General features: G+C 40.3%; 1 protein-coding gene and 1 long non-coding RNA gene across 8 annotated transcripts in view; both read right to left on the bottom strand.

Annotated features, from left to right (window-relative positions):
- Positions 1-1,524: 1,524 nt before the first annotated feature.
- Positions 1,525-11,950, bottom strand: LOC310902634. The gene is made up of 2 exons (XR_014586858.1): positions 11,857-11,950; positions 1,525-6,058 (listed from the first exon to the last, which is right to left on the bottom strand). It is a non-coding gene; the product is annotated as an uncharacterized lncRNA (long non-coding RNA).
- A 2,174-nt stretch (positions 11,951-14,124) lies between these two features.
- The window catches only part of LOC310902358 (uncharacterized protein), a 137,093-nt gene continuing 133,649 nt past the window's right edge, over positions 14,125-17,568 (bottom strand). For all 7 annotated transcript variants that reach the window (XR_014586663.1, XR_014586664.1, XR_014586665.1 and 4 more), the window contains one exon: positions 14,125-17,093. Coding sequence is in view for 1 of the 7 variants with exons in the window: in XM_083843778.1 (XP_083699904.1) it covers positions 17,005-17,093 (89 nt within the window). In the remaining 6 variants the exon portion in view is untranslated. The remainder of the gene's footprint in view (positions 17,094-17,568) is intronic.

Here is a 17,568-nt window from a genome sequence, read left to right on the forward strand (position 1 = left end):
CCAACTACATATTCCTAGGCTTTTCCACAATATCATTATAGTTAGTTGATTGCATTTGAGGAGCATGTGGAATCTTTGTAAGCAACTTTTTCTTCAGCGAGTCTCACACAGGCTTCAAATACCTCCTCACTAGGTAGTCACATCAGGTGGTACCATCGGATCAAGGGTGCCTGCTTTGCTTCTGGTGTAAGCCAGCAGAGCTATATGGACCCTCCCACACACAGTCCTTATCCTAGCCTCTATGAGCCTGGCACTGCTGCAGCTGGTGAGGGAACTGTCACTGGAGAATGAGAGGTGGAGAAGAGGAAAGCGCCATTGCTGCGGGACCAGATGAAGGCATGAGGTTTTGTATTCCGGAAAATTTGGGGTGAAGGCTGGGATTAGCTCAGAGATGTTAGATTTTGCTCCAGACTCATTCATTCATTTGTTCCTAGCTAGTTTGCCTTTTAGTGACTTCTAAGTAGCATCTTTTGATTTATGGCCTTAAACTTGCTCCTCAGCTTCCAGACCAGTGCTCTAGACCAGTGATGGTGTGATTCTCAGATCCACTGGCCTTATGCTGACAAGTGCATATCCCCTTAAAAAAAAGGATCAATCCTGCTGTCTGCCTTTGCCTACCTATCACAACTACACATGTAAGATGAGTATAAACAGTGTTTCACAGTAGATATATTTATATGTGTACAGAAGTCATTTTTAAGCTCTCCCATTGGTTTTGTGTGCGTTTGTACTGCATTACGAATCCTGTCCCAAATCCAGAATGGGATGATATGACAGCAAGCCTCAGGGCTGATACATGGTATGATGTCCCCTGTGAACATGCATGGCAACAAAAAGAATAAAAATAACAAAAACAAACAAACAAACAACAAGCAAACAAAAACAAACAAACAAACAAAAACAGGTTCTGCATTCAGATTGTCTGATAATCTCATCTGCCTTTATACACACAGACCTCACAGGTACGTCAGTCTGAATTCTGATTTGTGCCTCTGAGAACTGGGACAAATAGAGTTCTCACGTGGTAACTATTTTTTCCCTTCATGCACAAATACTAGTTGATACTAATAGCTTGATTTTATCTACTTGAAAACAATAGGTTTTGATAACTTTCTTTCTAAGTTTTTATGTCACTGGAGTTCTGATGAATTCAACAGCCACATGACAGTGGAGTACAAAGGGTACATTTCTGTCTGCTAAAGTCAGTGCTAGAAGACAGCTACTGTTGACTTAAATGAGACATAATTTAAGATTACATTGCTCATATTTTTTAAAATGTATCTGGGTCTAACTAAAAAGGTTCTGTACCACTATATAAAAACTGTGTGTTTTCTTTGATACTGATTTTAATTGCAGCTAATTAGACTGTTTGCATACCAACTCTGTCTAAGGATGAGAGACTGATGATATCTGGTAGATGATACATATTCCAGCTGTTGGAATGGTGTGGTGTCTGGAAATTAATTTAAAAAAAAAAAAAGAGAGAGAGAGAGAATGAAAGTAACAAAATACTTAGGTTAAAATGCAGTTAAAATGTCACAGTCATTTAATTCAAACTGAACCTACCTAAAACATTATTTTATCATGTTCCTTTTCACCATCTGCATGAAAACCTTAGTGCATAAGTCTTATCCCTTTATTGTTAAATGACACTTTTTGAACCAGTCATGAGTACTTAGTAGTTTAACTTTGAATTGCCATGCTTATTTGTTAAGTCAAGAGTACTAAGTAAAGTTTAAGCTCCATATAATTGAACACATCAAATTATATAGGCATGAAAATGAGACTTACAATGGAAGTGGCAGCTGATGCTCAACTGAAATAGATATGTTGGAATAACAGTTATGTACCTGATTTCTAGTTCTCTAAATGAGTCATTTAGGAAGGAGTTGCCAGCTCTGTAATTTTAAAAGGTAAAGGTCAAAAATCTTATTTACAAAAACATGTTCCTTGGTTATTGCATATGTATCTCCAGTCAGCTTTAAGTGTAAGTAATGAACCTGAAAATATTTTAGGGCTGATTAAATTAAAGTGAATTTCATGTTAAAGCATGTTAAAACACACCTACAGAATAAATAACAAGCCCCTGAAGGAAATTTAAATATAGAACAAAGTGATTAATACTCTAAGCTGATGAATAATATAGTTTTATAAAAAGCAGGCTCATGAATCAGTTTATTAGCACCTATTCCTGCAATCAATCCATGTGGGTGGGCCTTGCAGCTGGAAAAAACTTAGCTGACATCTCTCAGCCTCTTTGTGGGTGTAAAGGTTCATGCACACCCACACACGGATGCAACTGCAGAACAGGGACTAACCTTTTAGCCCTCTTTAGTCATTCACATCTCAGTTGGATAATGCCAAAGAAGGTCAAATATCACTGACCTCAGTGTGCATGAAGACTTTCTGCCAAGTACAAGAGAAATCTATAAACAACAAACAAGACTTTGCTCATATTCTGTCACTTCGTTAGCAAAAACAAGAAGTTATTATGACTTGCAATTGTTTTCTTATTTTAAACACATTTTAGTTACCAAGTATTGAGTGTGGGACTTCTTTTAATTGCACATTTTAATAAGGAATATTGGGAAAGCCAAAAAGGTCAAAACAAGCTTCTCGGAGTAAAAACTGTTGTCCTTAAAAGCAATTCCTACTGGGAAAAAAATATGATGATTGAGAGGTCAGTGGTGCTAGGGCAAGCACTAGATAAGCCACAAGCTATTTGAAGTAATGCTTCCTTTGATCTGCCAGGCCTTTCGGTACATAAGGAAATCCAGTTGTGTCCCAGAGGCCTTGATAATCTTCCTAATGATATGCTTAGGATGCTTAAGGTTGAGGTTAAAGAGGCCTTTCAATGCAGCTTGACTTGCAAACTTTTGGTACAAAGAACTGACCTTCCCCTCAAAGATATTTGCAAAGCATCAGCTCACATTAGCAAATGTGTGGGCAACTGCACATGGGAGCTCAGGCAAGAAAAGTCACGTTAAAAAGAGAATTTTTAGATTAGCTCCACCATACTTTAGGATTGTCATAGGGCTTTGTAAACAAAGTATGTTAAGAAGGAGGATAGTTTAAAAGTTTTGAGAAAAACAGGAAATCAAAGAGTTGATTTGGACAAAATCTCTGACAAGTAGTATCAGACAGGGTGGTGAGCATAGCACAAATGTGCTTGGAAAGACTTGAGCATCTATTTTTTTAGGTCAACTTTTAACAGTACCTTGACATTCACTTAAAATCACAGACAGTCAGGTGTGAGAGCAGTATCCAAATATGACTAAAGAGCCTGCAAGTAAACTTGGGAGGTATTAGTCATGAAGGTTCAAAAATCATCCACGAAAAAAAGGAAAAGAAAAAAAAAAAAAAAAAAAAAAAAAAGGACATGTGGTCCATTTGGTCACCACTGAGGCCTGAAGAAATTATTTTTGCTAGAAAACTAGCCTTCAGTGCCCTGCTCCTGTGCATCCTATCTACCTGAGCAGAGCAAACCAAGCATGTCTATATTCTTCAACCCATTTGAGGTTCAGAAATTAAGACAACAACCAGCATATGTGCCTGGTTAGTTAGATGTGCTCAGACTGTGCCTAATACATATGAACACTACACTTGGTATGGAATTTATGGCAACTTTCATTACAAAAAGGATTCATCATTTGCATTGCTACACAGGCAGGGCTCTTCAGCTAGCAGCCTGTGGAAAATGTGTAGCTCCTAAGGGATAACTGAGAGGCCTGTAAGTTGTCATAGACTCCCAGGAACAAGATGAGACTCTCATCAAATAAGTGCTAATGAGGTAAACAGTTTCCTGAGATGTGCAGTTGTGAGATGCTGTCACACCAGGATAGTATCAGAGATGACCAGAGAGGTGACAGAGAGAGGACACAACAGGGTAGAGCCAGTGCATAGGCTGCAATGGAAATAAGACACTGCTGGTAGCTGCTGGAACTAAAGAGGCAAAATGATCCATGCAGTTGGTAGGAAGCACTTGGATACGTGGACTGAAGGCTGGTGAGCCACATCGTACTGCAAGAGGGCTGGGGATCAGGTGCCCCCATACACAGTTGAAGCCAGAGCAAATTCTCTTCTCATGAGATTGTTGGTGCAGCTCACTTACTCCCAGCTTTTTCCAAGTGGGCTTTCTTAATCAACCAATTAAAAAAAAAAAAAATGTATGGAGCTTGTGGTTCAAGTTCTTGCTCAAGAAACAGAAAAGCCCCTTTCTTCACCTTCCTCTGTTTGTAGCACCTGCACCCTACTTGCTAGTTTGTGCCATGTGGGACTGCCAACCACGACCCTGAGGAAGAATAATATCTTTAAACATATGCTAACGAATCCTGTTCAGATACTCTCACTTGCCCAAAGACTATTTCGTTGTTCCATGCAAAGCAAAATACTTTTAACGTGAGAAATTCCCCACTTCAGAAAACCATACATTTCAGTGGTTAGGGCTAGAGCATGACTGTGGGAGGTCAGTGTTGAGTCACCTCGACCAAAGGAAAGAAATGTTCCTGGGGTTTTACATTACAGGTAAATTTACATTACTTTAATCAGTGGCCTATGGGAAATGGCTGAAATACACATTTTGAATCACTGCCTTGGAATTTAGGTGTCCTGGCTTTGCTATTGTTATTATTTATTTGGTTTTGTTTTATTTAGGAATTTGAGGCACTACATTCCTGATGGACGTGCTAGTGTTTTCATCTGAAATGACAGTGTGACATCCTTCTTTCAGCTGGCCTGTTTTTATGTTTGATTGCAAGTGAAAGTAGTTTCTGTAAGACTGGAGAAGTCTGAGGAAATCTACACATGGCTGACAGGCAGGGAATACTCTGAACCCTGCTATGACTGCAGGCTGAGGTAGGTACCAGGCTTCTTCATGATGTTAAAGCTGTTTCCGTATGTACAGGAGTAGGGTTGTAGGCAGTTTGGAAACTTCACTGGCAGAAGCCCCAAAACCTAGAAAAATTAGACAACTGCAAATTTTACTTGGTTTTTAGGGGTATCTAAAACAGTAAGTCACTGCTATGCATGTAAAAAATCCAGATTCAGAGTTTCCACCACACTTGTTCCAGCAACACTTGTAGTATTTGCTGTTCAGAAGGATTACTTGGAAATTTTAGCAAAAATACTAAAAATGTTCATCCTTCTTGTTCACTGCTTAGGGAAACCCCTCCTAATGAGCAAACTTGTGTCTACAGTCAGTAAAGTAGCATCTCTTAAAGCTGTGACGTAAGTTGTTAAAGGGTAAATATCCTTTCGTTTGTAGGCTTCAGGGCTAGTGGTGTTACCAAGATACCCTTTTGCAGATATAGTCTACTGGAAAAAACAGAGGACTGTAAGTTTAGAGAGAGCCCCAAAATCATTAAAAGATGTAAGAGGCCTGTTCTTATCCAGGGCAAACACTTCTTTCCTCGTGTTGAGCAAGTTTCTAAGGCCTAGCTCCATGTAAACAGTCAAAGACTAAATAGGGCTGCTAAGTCAAAAGGTGAGATCATGGAAACCACTCATCATTTATTGCCTCACCTCAGAGGCCTCTGAACTACACGTGCTGTCACTTTTTGATTTTAAAAGTTTCCTCTGGTTTTGGACCCTTTTGCAAACCCAGGATTGCCTCAGCCCTGGCCCAGCCGAGCAGCCAGGCATGTCGTCTGCTCCACCGAGGCTCTGAAGGTCGACATTCCCCACTTCACCCCGTGAGGCCTCCAGGAGGGAAGCGTTCCCAGATTACATCTAACACATGCTGATACGTTACTCTGCTCAGAGGAAAGCGTAGTGATGGCCACTCTCTTTCAAAAGCTAGTCGGAAAGATAAGTCAGATTGTTACTAAAATATATATATATATATAGAGAGAGAGAGAGAGAGTATTATCCTAGGAAAAAGGAGCTCTTCTTGTCAAGGTAGATGAGAAAAACCATATATTGAGCTTCCAGTACTGTGGCCAACCACCATGCTCGAGGTTCCTCTGGGTTGTAATTCTTCTCCAGCCACCCTGCTGAAGCTGCGTGAGCATCCGACAGTGGTCAGCTTTCTGTGTACTTGAAGGGAGAGAAAGGCAGAGACCTGGAAAACAAAACCATGACATTAGGAAAAGTGATTAAGAAAAAGATAGAAAAACATTAAAAAAAAAAAAAAAGATAGAAAAAGCGATCTGAGTTCTTTAGCGCCTAACATCAAGGAGATTTAGGTGCATACACTCCTTGGAGGATAATCAGAGGGAACTAGTATCCATAAAGAGAAGTTAGTCAGATGGTCAGAAAATCACTGTTAACTTCTACAGATGGTGTTTCTCTTTGGGACACTGGGAAGGACCTGAGAAGCTGCTTGTCCAAGCTTTAGTGTTTGGCTTTGCTAAATGCAAGACTCTAATGCTGCTCAGAATCTAGCCGCTCACACTGTCTTGGGAGTGAAGTACCTGTAGAAACCAGATCCTGAGCATTTCAGTTCATCTATTTATGTGCAATTGACAGCATGTTGAAAAATGAGAGAGAACATGCCTCCCAGAAGTTTTACGTTTATAAAATGTAAAAATGGAAGCTTATTAACACTCTAGCTCCCTCATCATTATTCTTCGAGGCACCTCTTGTGGGTCTCAATGATTCAAAATAAAAAATGCCACCCATGTGGTGGTACCAAAAATAGGAATTTCTTATTTACTTGAACCAAAAATGATTCTCAGAAATATATCTTTCTGCTGTGTATGTCAAAAACTAAGCTGGCTATAACTGAGGTTTCACAGACAGATATAAGCATATTGCTACCCTGTAAATTATCTCTACTATAGATTGTTGTTGTCCTTGTGGCAGTTTCTGCAGAGCGTTTGGGAGTCAATGCTGTCACTTACTGGCTCCCACATTCTCTGGGGAGCATATGGCGCTCCGTGTTGTCCATATGCCTGTTTCTCAGAGACAGCGACTCACCCAGAAATGTTTGGAAATGTTTATTTGTGTGGATGTATATGAGCACGGAGATAAGTGTGTGGGTGCGTGTTTATATATTTAACTATGCAGAAGTAAACTTTCTGGATGGAAGTTGGCAAGGGTCAGTTGAAAGTGCTCTACTGAGATGGTGGCTAAAATAATAAAAAGTCCTTTTTGTGTCCTCACAAAACCAGTGCCTGACACTGTTAAAGCATGTAATTTGGGGGGGTGGATATATAAAGGGGATGAATATATAAAGAATAATATTATATATCCTAATTAACTGATCAATAAAACAAAGAATGTGCATTGGGACAAATCTTGTGTGTTTTTTTTTTTGTTTTGTTTTGTTTTGTTTTTGCATAAAGAAAAAGATTTAGTTGAATTTAAAGAGGAGCAGGTTTGACCCAGAGAGAAAACAACAAAGAAAGAAGCAGAGCTGGAACATGCGGATATGTGCATTACCATAACATAAGATGTAAGGCACAACAACCATGGTCCATGCATGCAGAAAATCGAACAAAGGAGAAAAGTTCAGAGCGCCTTATACTGATGAGGATATGCAGTTATGTGGTCAGATGGGAGGTCTGAGTGCCAGGAGGCTGCCGGCATCTAACACCAGCTGAGGATCTGAGTCACCCTGGGCCAGTCACATGAGCTTTTTGTATTTCATGGAAACCAAAATGAGCTAGGCAGAACCTCGCTGGAAACGAATACTGAAGCTACGAAATGTTTTCCAAGTCAGTTCATGAACATAAAGATTCCTCTGGAAAGTACCTAACAGAGCATTTAGTAAGAAGACTCTTTCAAAAACCTCCAAAGAAAGTCTTTGCAAAAGTACTCTGATGTTGCTGCGAGCAGTTTGGTGGCAGCCCCCTGAAAACTCTGCGCCCAGAAATCTCAAGCTTCCAAATTCCCATGAGACTGACCCTTCAGAGATGCTGGAAATAAAGTTGGTATCTTCTGAGCTTCTCAATATTTTATTAAGCCCTAGGCTGAGGAGGCCAGAAGAGAAAAAAAAATCCCTGTGTAAATGTTTGGTCCTACTGAAGTCAATGGCTAATCTTGTACCAAGTTCTGTGCGGCAAGATTTCTTCCTGTACTTTTAGTATGTAAAAATACGTTACCCAAATGAAATTAGAACTTCACTGAGTTCTGATAATAATAATAGCAATCTGAGGTAAGTTTGAGAAGAATCAAATTTGAATGATTCATAGATTCAAGTACTATTGATCTTCCCCATTAGTAGTTGGCCTCTGATGGCATGCAGTTACTTAATTCTTTGTATATTTATCGTAGTTGCATTGGCTGTTTTTAAGTGCTATGTGTTTCCATGCTCGTAAGTACTATAGACTTAGAGTCTATTTACACTGGGAAGTTTTGGGAAGTATGTAAAACTGAGCTGTGTAATGTGGAACAACTGTTGTGCAATGAGTGCGCACAATTTCTGGTTAAGCTTCTTCCATCTGAAATACTCTGCCTATGCATTTAGGGATTTTTCTTGCTGCAAGAGTATAAAATATCTGCCAAATCTGCTTGAATTCTGGGTCTTTGGAGTCACACACACCAAAAAAAAAACATCTCTACTCCATCCATCTGTTTTTTTACAAGTCAGGGCTGTTTTGCAGCACTGGGTCAGAAGGGTGGAGAAAACTGTTGAGCACTGCGAGCCAAACAGCTGTTGCACAAACCAAAGTGCTGCAGAGAAGGGCTGGTAAGCAGTGGTAGATGCCAAAGGCGCCTGTCCTCATAGGAAGGCCACCGCTGGAACACAGCTGGGGAGACTCTTCCTGAGGCCAAAGGATGCATTTCCCAAGGACAAAGAGGAGCCGGCATTCTGTGTAGGGCTGATGCAGTAAACGTGACAAACAAAGGAGCTGCAGCTAAAAAGGAAAATGGGACTTCCCAAAGGAGCAGACAGAAAAAGAACTAAATATGTAAAAGACCTTGAAATGATGAAAGACATTAATGGAAAGTGATGGAAAGGGGGAGGTCATTGGCACATGGCAGTTGACAGGTGAAAGCTGATTTCCTTTTGGGTTTCTGTTTAGTAACAGATGTGGCAGGAAGTTCCAGCAGGAAAAAAAAAAAAATCACAGAAACCACACCAGGAGTGTTGAGAGGTGTGGGCAGAACAGTGTCTGTCACAGAAACAAAGGCAATATTTGTATGCTTTGAAAAGGCAATCTCTGATATACATGACAAGAAATGTAAAACGGCTCTTTGATTTGCGCCACAGACAGTCTGACAGCTTTCAAGGCACACAAGATTGGATCAGACCCTGTGTGATACAAGAGGTCTCCTAAGGGAAAAGTAGACCTGCTTTGTGGCATCTTGGTCGAGGCAGGCTTGAGGCAGACCCAGGGGCTCATTCCCTGCAGAGGCAGGCTGGGACTTCTCCCTTCCCAGCTGACACAACAGGCAGCATGCTACCATTGCACGTGGATCACAGCAGCAAGGGTAACGTTGAATATCACTACCCCAAAACTGAGAACAAAACCAATGGAAACATCATCCACCTTGAGTATGACTACTGCTCCTAATCACCCTTCATGTCCCCCTTTAGGAGAAAGGGAAATTTAAATTTCTTATTTAGGGGGAGATGAAGAGAGATTAGGAGGAGCACAGTCAGCCTCTGGGGGAGATGAAGAGAGTTTAGGATAAGCACAGTCAACCTCTGGGACCCTTTCCTCACCCCTTTACCTGGAAGTCAGATGGCCAACCAAGTACAAAACTGAACTGGGAGCGCTGCCCAGCCACTGCCTGCTTTTGGCAAAAGCCGGTACCTGATCTCAGCTTCTCACATTCTGTCATCAATGACATAGGAACACAGCTATAGTAACACTAGTGCCCTACTTCTTGGGCTACACCGTGACTGGCCCTGTAGGCTGCTGTGCTACTTTAGAGATCGGTTGTAAAAGCAGTAGGAGACTTGGTGACGACTGGGAGAAACAGCAAGCCAGTTCTAATTGCCTAGGGTGACATGCAGATATATTTAAACATCGTAAGGCAGCCCAGCTGGGATTTTCTCACCAGCATTACATGTCTGCTATCTCCAGCTTGAGGGCTACAATTGTCTAGTTTATATTTCTGCTTGTCAAACATAAGCCTGAGTGTGTTCCCTAATGCTGTATGCCAGAGAGGAACAGGCGTGAATACAGAGATGGAAATTTCCCAAATATGTTTGTCGTAAGACCACGTAAGTGGAGAGAAGTTTGATCCAGTTAATAATTAATAGCACACTTTTTAAGTAGAAAAAGTCATCCTGTTTGTTATAATTCATTGTTACAAAATGTGATTATATTCTGTTGAATTTATGAGGGAAATCCTCAAAGCTCTGCTTATTTTTTGGTGCCAGAAGACTCAATCTTGCTATCCTTAGCAATAATTTGTGATATAATGAAGAATTTGGTATGATTTACACGAAAGAGTTTATATCTTCAATGTAAATAAACGCTGTTCATTTTGTGCCATTAAGTCTTGAAAGCTGAGCTGAGAAATATGTTTTAAGATGCAGTTTAAAAAACAGTGAAGATCAAAAATGATAAATAGCATGACAATCTTTTGGGAAAGGATGTAAGTCTTCATGCTTCTAGGACATAAGATAACCTCTAATTAATGGGGGCTAGTAAGAATTTTTCCTGTCAGCAAGTTATTTCATAATTGCCTTCTGTAAGGCTTCCTGTACTTTTCTCTGAAGCAGCTGTTATGCTTCTGCAGGAACAGTGTGATAAAATCAATAAATCCCTGATCCAGTCCTATATTTCTGTGAATGTCTTTTTTTTTTTTTTAATGGGAACTTTCTAGCAGCCCAAGATCAGCTTTCTTTATTTGTGAGGCACAGGCTGCTAAATCCTAAGGCAGAAGAAATGACTTGCTTTCTTTAGTGATGCCTTCACTTGTGACAGGAAAAAAACAAAACCCAAATGCTTAAACTCATGTGTGGGCAAGCAGGAAGGAGGAGAAAATATTTTTTTTCAGTGACTTTGTCTTGAAAAGCAGTTACTTGTCTTGTTAATATGGACATGCAGCACACATATATTGTATCCTTCTAACAGGATGAAATAAATAGCTTATGACTTGTGAGGTTTGTCTCAGTAAAAGAAAACTATCCCCAACCAGCACTGGAGCTTTGGAGCTGTGTTTAGTAAGCTTTAGCTGTTGTCTACAACTCTATTATTTATATTTTTCCTCTACTATTTCCACTTGTCTTAATCAAAACTACTTTTGGAGTAAAATCTCATTTTTGCTTTATAATAGTTAAGCCTCCAAACCTATTGACTGCAATCATAGAGAAACATATGTCCATCAGTTCAAAGATAGATGGAGAAAATCTCTTTCTGGAAGTGCCTTTGCCCTTTTATCTGTTATACAAAGAAGCTAAGGGATTGGCTTAGGCTTAGGCTGGCTTAGCTTAACTTTAAGCTAATTGAAAGCCGGCTAAATGAATCATGTCTTATGTGTGTAACGTGTCATTGGGAAAGAGAGTTTTAGATCTCTAGCTGATAATGTAGTCTAAGAAAATAAGATATGTCCACCTTTTAAAGCATAGAAAGTGGACAGGGGAAAGGGAACACTTCTAACGAGTGATAAAACTGTGGCTACACACACCTTGTTTTGGAAGGTGAGCCCTCATGCAGTTCAGGGTCTGAGCCAAATAAAGGAAAACTTCACTGGATATCTGGGCATGAAGGAACTTTTGCTGGTTCTCTAGGCAATCCGACAGGGGGACACGTTACTGAGGTATATTTACAGTTTATCCCCTCCTTCACTCATCAGTGTCATTATATTGTCTTTTTTTTTTTTTTTTCTTGTTTGGACATGCACCAGGAAAAATGAATGTATTCATGTTTCAGATCCCTGTAACTTCTAGACGTTGCACTGATAGCAAGTTACTAGCTGTAAATAAAACATTCAAATATTTCTATAAACTATCATTACCCATCAGATTCCATGTCAGCAGGTACAAAAGAAATTGTAATTAAGATTCTACCGGAAGGCTGAGCTGACCCCATTCTTGCAGCCAATCCAATCTGAAGAAAAAAAATGCAGCAGTTAGGGTTAACACTAGCAAACCAGCTATGCATTCCCTCCAGCCGTAGTATCTGCAGAAAACTCATTTCATATTCGGTCTGCACTGTTTAGCTTACAGCCTTGGTCTAAATTCTCACCTGGTGTAAAGAGATGTTAATCCACTGAATATTGATTCTGTCACTTCAGCACCTGGCTCACGATGCGGAGTTCTCATCCCTTTGTGTTTCATGAGAGCTGCACTGCCACCTAACAACTCTAATGCACTTTTTTTATCTTTTTTTAAAGAATACTCAAGGAATTTTGGGAGTAAAACTCTAGTAAAAATGACGTTGCCTATTTCCTTATGACAGTTCACTGCTCACTCCATTCATTTTTACGCATGAACTATGCATAGTTCAGGGCTGCATCACAACTTCCCAGGAATAAGTGTGCACTGAGGAGAAGATGATGGCTCAGCGTTGTAGTTTGCACCCCTGCATTAATTTACTATGTCTGGTAGTCAACAATGCTGACACTTAATGGGAGAAAGTGATCCCTGGTGTAACTCCAGTGACCCTGGGGAATTACCCCATGACAACTCCCATCTACTGAGCAGCAAAAGATAAACTAAACAGGACTGGAAATTTGGAACAAGTTCAGACTTCAGAATATATGGAGGTTTGGGGCTACAGCAGACATTCTCTTATCATCCTCTGTAAAGCTGCACTCCCTTCCTGCACACAATCTGGTAGTTTCTAATAATTCGAAATACACAAGCAACATAAAACCTCTTATTCCTGCTTATGTGAATGTTATTTTATGTGACGCAAGCCATTACTCTTAGTACTGAATTTTGTTATTTGCCTCTAGAATCTGGTGGTTTGGCTGCAAGACATTGACTTCCATCTAAAACAATTTACCTACCAATTACTTTAACAGCCAACATTTCAAGCAATTAAGAGAATTAGTGTATTTTCACATTGTTAAAAATATATCTGTGAAGAGCTTTATAACATTTCAGTGCAAGCTGCTAAAAGTGGCACGTCACTTCTCCTTAGATATTAACTGTCAGAAAGCTCCACTAAATGTTTTATGCTCCCACACATACATATATAAGCCAGTTACCAGAATTGCAAATGCATTTAAATGGAAGACAACCTGCTTTATTCTGCAAAATGTTTTTGGTTTTTTTTTTCTTTTAAATAATCTACTTGTGCTCCCCTTCTTGGGTGATAAAAAAGAAAAAAAATAAATAAAAGTATCTATTCCACGTATATTCCTGCTGGATTCCATGTACCCAATGCTGCTATGATAGCACTAGAAAGTTTTTCTTTAGCCATGCCTTCACTCAGCTCCTCAGAGAGCATCCCGTTGTTCCTTTGGGCAGAATTTAGAACTAAAACTGCATATGCTGAGGGGTTGCTGAGAATTAAAAGACGTTTTGCATATGCATAGAACAGGGGTGGAAAAGGGCATCGTGATGTGGGAGTGGGCTCAGTTACATGGGGATGACGGACACACTGCACACTGACACACCGAAGCTGTAGGCCAGGATCAGCAATTTGTGTACACTACACAATTCTGGTGTAAGAGGTGTTTCAATTTAAGAGCATATTAAAAAATATTGAGGAGCATGCCTTAAAGTTATCAAAGCATTTCATGATTATGAGGAGGACTTTAATTTAGGAGGCAATTACTCTCACATTCCAAAATATCGAGAACCCGAAGGCATTACAATTATCTGTCTGTGTGTGTGCCCCTGTTGTGCTTTTTAATAAGACCAAATCCTGGACTCTGAACATTTATGTTTACTCTTGTTTTACAAGAGCTTTTTCTCTTCTTGTGGCTTAGAGAGTTCTTATTACTCCCCAGTTTTCTGGGATTTTATAAGAGGAATTAAAAAGAGTGATGATAAACTCCAGCCTGGGACCTCAGAAGATGTTGCAGTGACCTTGCTCACATCCATGTAAAACAAATATTTGGTTCAGAAAAGGGGTGCACTTCTAACTACACTGCAGATGAATGCAGTGCTGAAACCAGTTTTATGCAGGTGCAGCTCCTTCAGTTTTGGTGGTGTATCTACAGATTCATTGGCAGAAGTGAATAAGTACACTGCAGTTTGAAAGTACCGCTACCATGGCAGATAAAGGAACTCAAAGAAAGTCATCTCTTATTATTGAGGGTGAAGCATAGGAATTAATTAAAAATATATCTTTTTATTTATACATACACATATGCAAAATGACAGAGAGAAATAAAGGATCCATTTCTGTGCAGTCAAACTTCCCTTTACAACGATGACAGTTATTAATTAGTATTAATCCTGCAAATACAATGGCCAGCATTTCTGTTCCCACATTAGCACTGACCTAAGGATACTACAGAGCTGTAAGCCTGGGCTTCTATTATCAGACCTAAAGCTCAGGACCTGGAGCTGTGAAGAGCCACAGCTTTTTTAGCCTGAGCAATGAAGGGGCACAGCAAGAGCTGAAATCTGTGATTAATATAGTCTGGTTAATAACCAAATATGGAAAAATGAGCAAAAATCCAGCAATGAATGAGTCTAAGAGAAAAGGAAATGGCTGGTTTAATTAGGTTTTAAAGGATGATTCAGAACAACATAAATCTCAATGAAAGGACAAAAATAATTACAGGTAATTAATGCCAAAGTATCTGAAGCTAAGGAATTTAGTTAGCCTTGAGCACAATACATAACACACCCAGTTCTTCCTTCTGCAGGTAACAGAGTGCATCTGGTAATTTAGATCGTGGAGTTTCTTTTACATTTGTAATTATTTTTAATGGTTATATTTCTTTTGCCATTAGGGAAACAGTGCTGATATCACAACTAAGCAAATTTTTCTACAACATAGAAACATTTTTACTTTATTATTCCTGGAGCTAAAATGGCATCAGTCAAAAACAAATGGCATCAATCATTCTGCCACTTTGTAGATTGGTATAAAATTAGTAAGATGAAAATCAGGCTAGGTTCCATAATTTTTCTAGCTCTGTCTGCAGTTCAGTAGCTTTCCTCAGCCAAGGATTTATTTATTTATGATAGTACGACAGGTGTCAAAAATCTAGCTCTTTAATGGCCACTTTTGATATCAGTGTTATGGCAAAAGTTTAGCTCTGTTTTTGTATATTTGATTCTTTGTGAGGATCTGTTCCATGCCCATACCTCCCAGAGTAATTTAAAATGCATTTCTTTCTTTCTAGTGACTCCATTGAACAAGCTAATATGAGAAAGGACTGCAGGACCATGGTCTGAGTGGACTTCATAGAGAGTATTGATCCCGTTGAATGACACATTCTGTTTTCAGTAATTCAGACAGAAAATCTGTTTCTTTTGTGAGGTCCTACACCACATATTTCTGTTTCTTTGGTTTACGGGAGATGAAAGCTAATGTACATAGGTAGGCTTCCCCTTCACCATTTAGAGCATTTCATAACGCCTATTTTACAAGAAAAAAAGAGATGGAATTATGAATTAGGGCTTATATTTTCATACCAGATACTTGCATTTATGCTAAATTATCTATTTGGAAAGCAACAAATTTTCAGATTTTTAAACCACAGATAGAAATGATCGTACCCTAGCTGTGAGCATGCAAAATCTGGGAGATGCTCATTTTGTAAAAAAATACTACAGGAGATTTTTTATGATTAGGGCTCTTCCTTTCTTACTATCGTCTTTGTCCCACTCTGTAGTATTTCTCTTTTCCTCCCTCTATTAAAGCAGAATCCTTAATATTACACCTCTTGATTCAGCTACCTATATCCAAATGTATCCTTAGTTATCCATTTAGTGAAGTTATGTATTTTTAGCGATGTTAAATCTAACTTGGAAAATGATCCCAGCCCTTGGAGATCTTCTACCATGATGGAGCAAAATGAGCCCCATCAGGGACTGTAGGTAGATCCCATTTGATTGTGAGATAACTCTAAAGGGAATTTTGATTGGAAAAAGAAAAATAAATCAGTCTTAAGTTTTTGTTGAGTGCTGGTTGTGGAAATATTTCCTTTTGTAGTCTTCAAAATGAATGGACAAGCTTCTGCTCCCTGCTCGGGCAGGCTTAGGCATCACAGGATTGCCCCTTGTCTAAATGACAGATGGCACAGACAGTGAATTGCCTAAAACCAGAAAACAAGGATATAATTTTCCCACTCAAATCTGTGAGGGGTGCTCGGGTGCAGACGGGACAGCTGTAAGGCCTGGTGGCAGTCAGGCAAGCACCAGCCTGCTTGGCAATTACAGGCACACTCCCCTGCACCGTGCGGCCCCTTCTCCAGCCCCCGGCATGAAACGGAGCCAGGGCTCCCCTGGGCTGCACGAGACCCTTACCACGACTCCAGCAGTGTGGCTGGGAGAGCCTGTGGAGCCTGGAGAGCCTGTGCCCACCACAGCTGCCCTTACCACGGGATGCACCCATGGGAGCCCGCAGCCCCGGGTCTGCTGCTGCCTCTGCACAGCCCCACCGTCCACCACCCTCCTGCAGCCCCTTCCTCGCTCACACGCGAGGTACAGAGGTGTTCGAGCAGCCTCCGGGACCATGACGTGAGTCACTCATGGAGAAAGGCTGCGTCCCATCCCGGTGTGCACTCCCCCGTCAGGGCTCTCAGGCAGGAAGCAAAGCAGAGCAGCAAACCCCTGGGCTGCCCACCAGGAGCGGATGATCGGGATATTCACTCCGCAGGCTGAGCGGGAGATAAAAGGCAAGCGACGCCAGTGCTCACACAGCTTCGGGAAAGGCATTTCTATTCTGGGCCAGGGGAGGCTTTTGAGAAGCCTCAGAGGGGTTCAGGCACAAAATTGCCATTGGCAGTCAACAGAACGAGCCCTCGGAGGGCACATATGAAATGCCATCTATGACTGTGCTATCAGTTGCACTGGGACATAGCAGGAAACGCCTGCTGTGCTCCGGCTGTTCATCGAGTACCCAGCTCTGCAGCGAGGCCAGTATTCACAGTGCTGCTGAAGGAACTGGTGGCAGTTGGCTCCCAATCCCCAGTGAAGGAAAACAGTATGAGAATGCCCGAATATGTCATCTCTTCAGACCAGGCACTGTATAATTAAGCACATCTATTACATTGGCCACTAAATATTGGGTTATGAACTCCTGCGTCTCTCTGAAGAGTAGATACAGATCTGTTTCCTGGGCCTGTGGAAGGAAATAGAGAAACTTGTATTTTGACCATATAAATGTCAATGCTTGGATTTAGATTTAGTCTTCACATTTAAAAAATGGAAGTTAGGTAAAGATGTTTCTCTTGCTTTGCTTTGAATATGATTTTTGAAAGCCCGAAGAAGTCAGAATTTAGGCACAAGCTCAGCAAAACATAAAACCTCAAAACATGCAAATAAATCAATCGTCTATGTTATATATATATCAGTAAACATGATCCCAAAATAATCTCGGGTGTAGTTTTCAGACTTTCATATTACATAAACTGAATGCCCTGCAGTGCAATTGGACTGACTTGAATTGCAAAGTAAAATAAATACACCCGGGGATGTGTTTCTTGTTGCTGTTATTTTACTTTTCCTTCTACCTTTAAAAAGTTGCATTATAACTCATAACACTTGATAAGTAAAAATTAGAAGTGTCATTTTAAACAGTGAAGTAATCCAATTTT

This window comes from Anser anser, assembly GCF_964211835.1.
Source record: "Anser anser genome assembly, chromosome: 7".
NCBI classification, from domain to species: Eukaryota; Metazoa; Chordata; class Aves; order Anseriformes; family Anatidae; genus Anser; species Anser anser.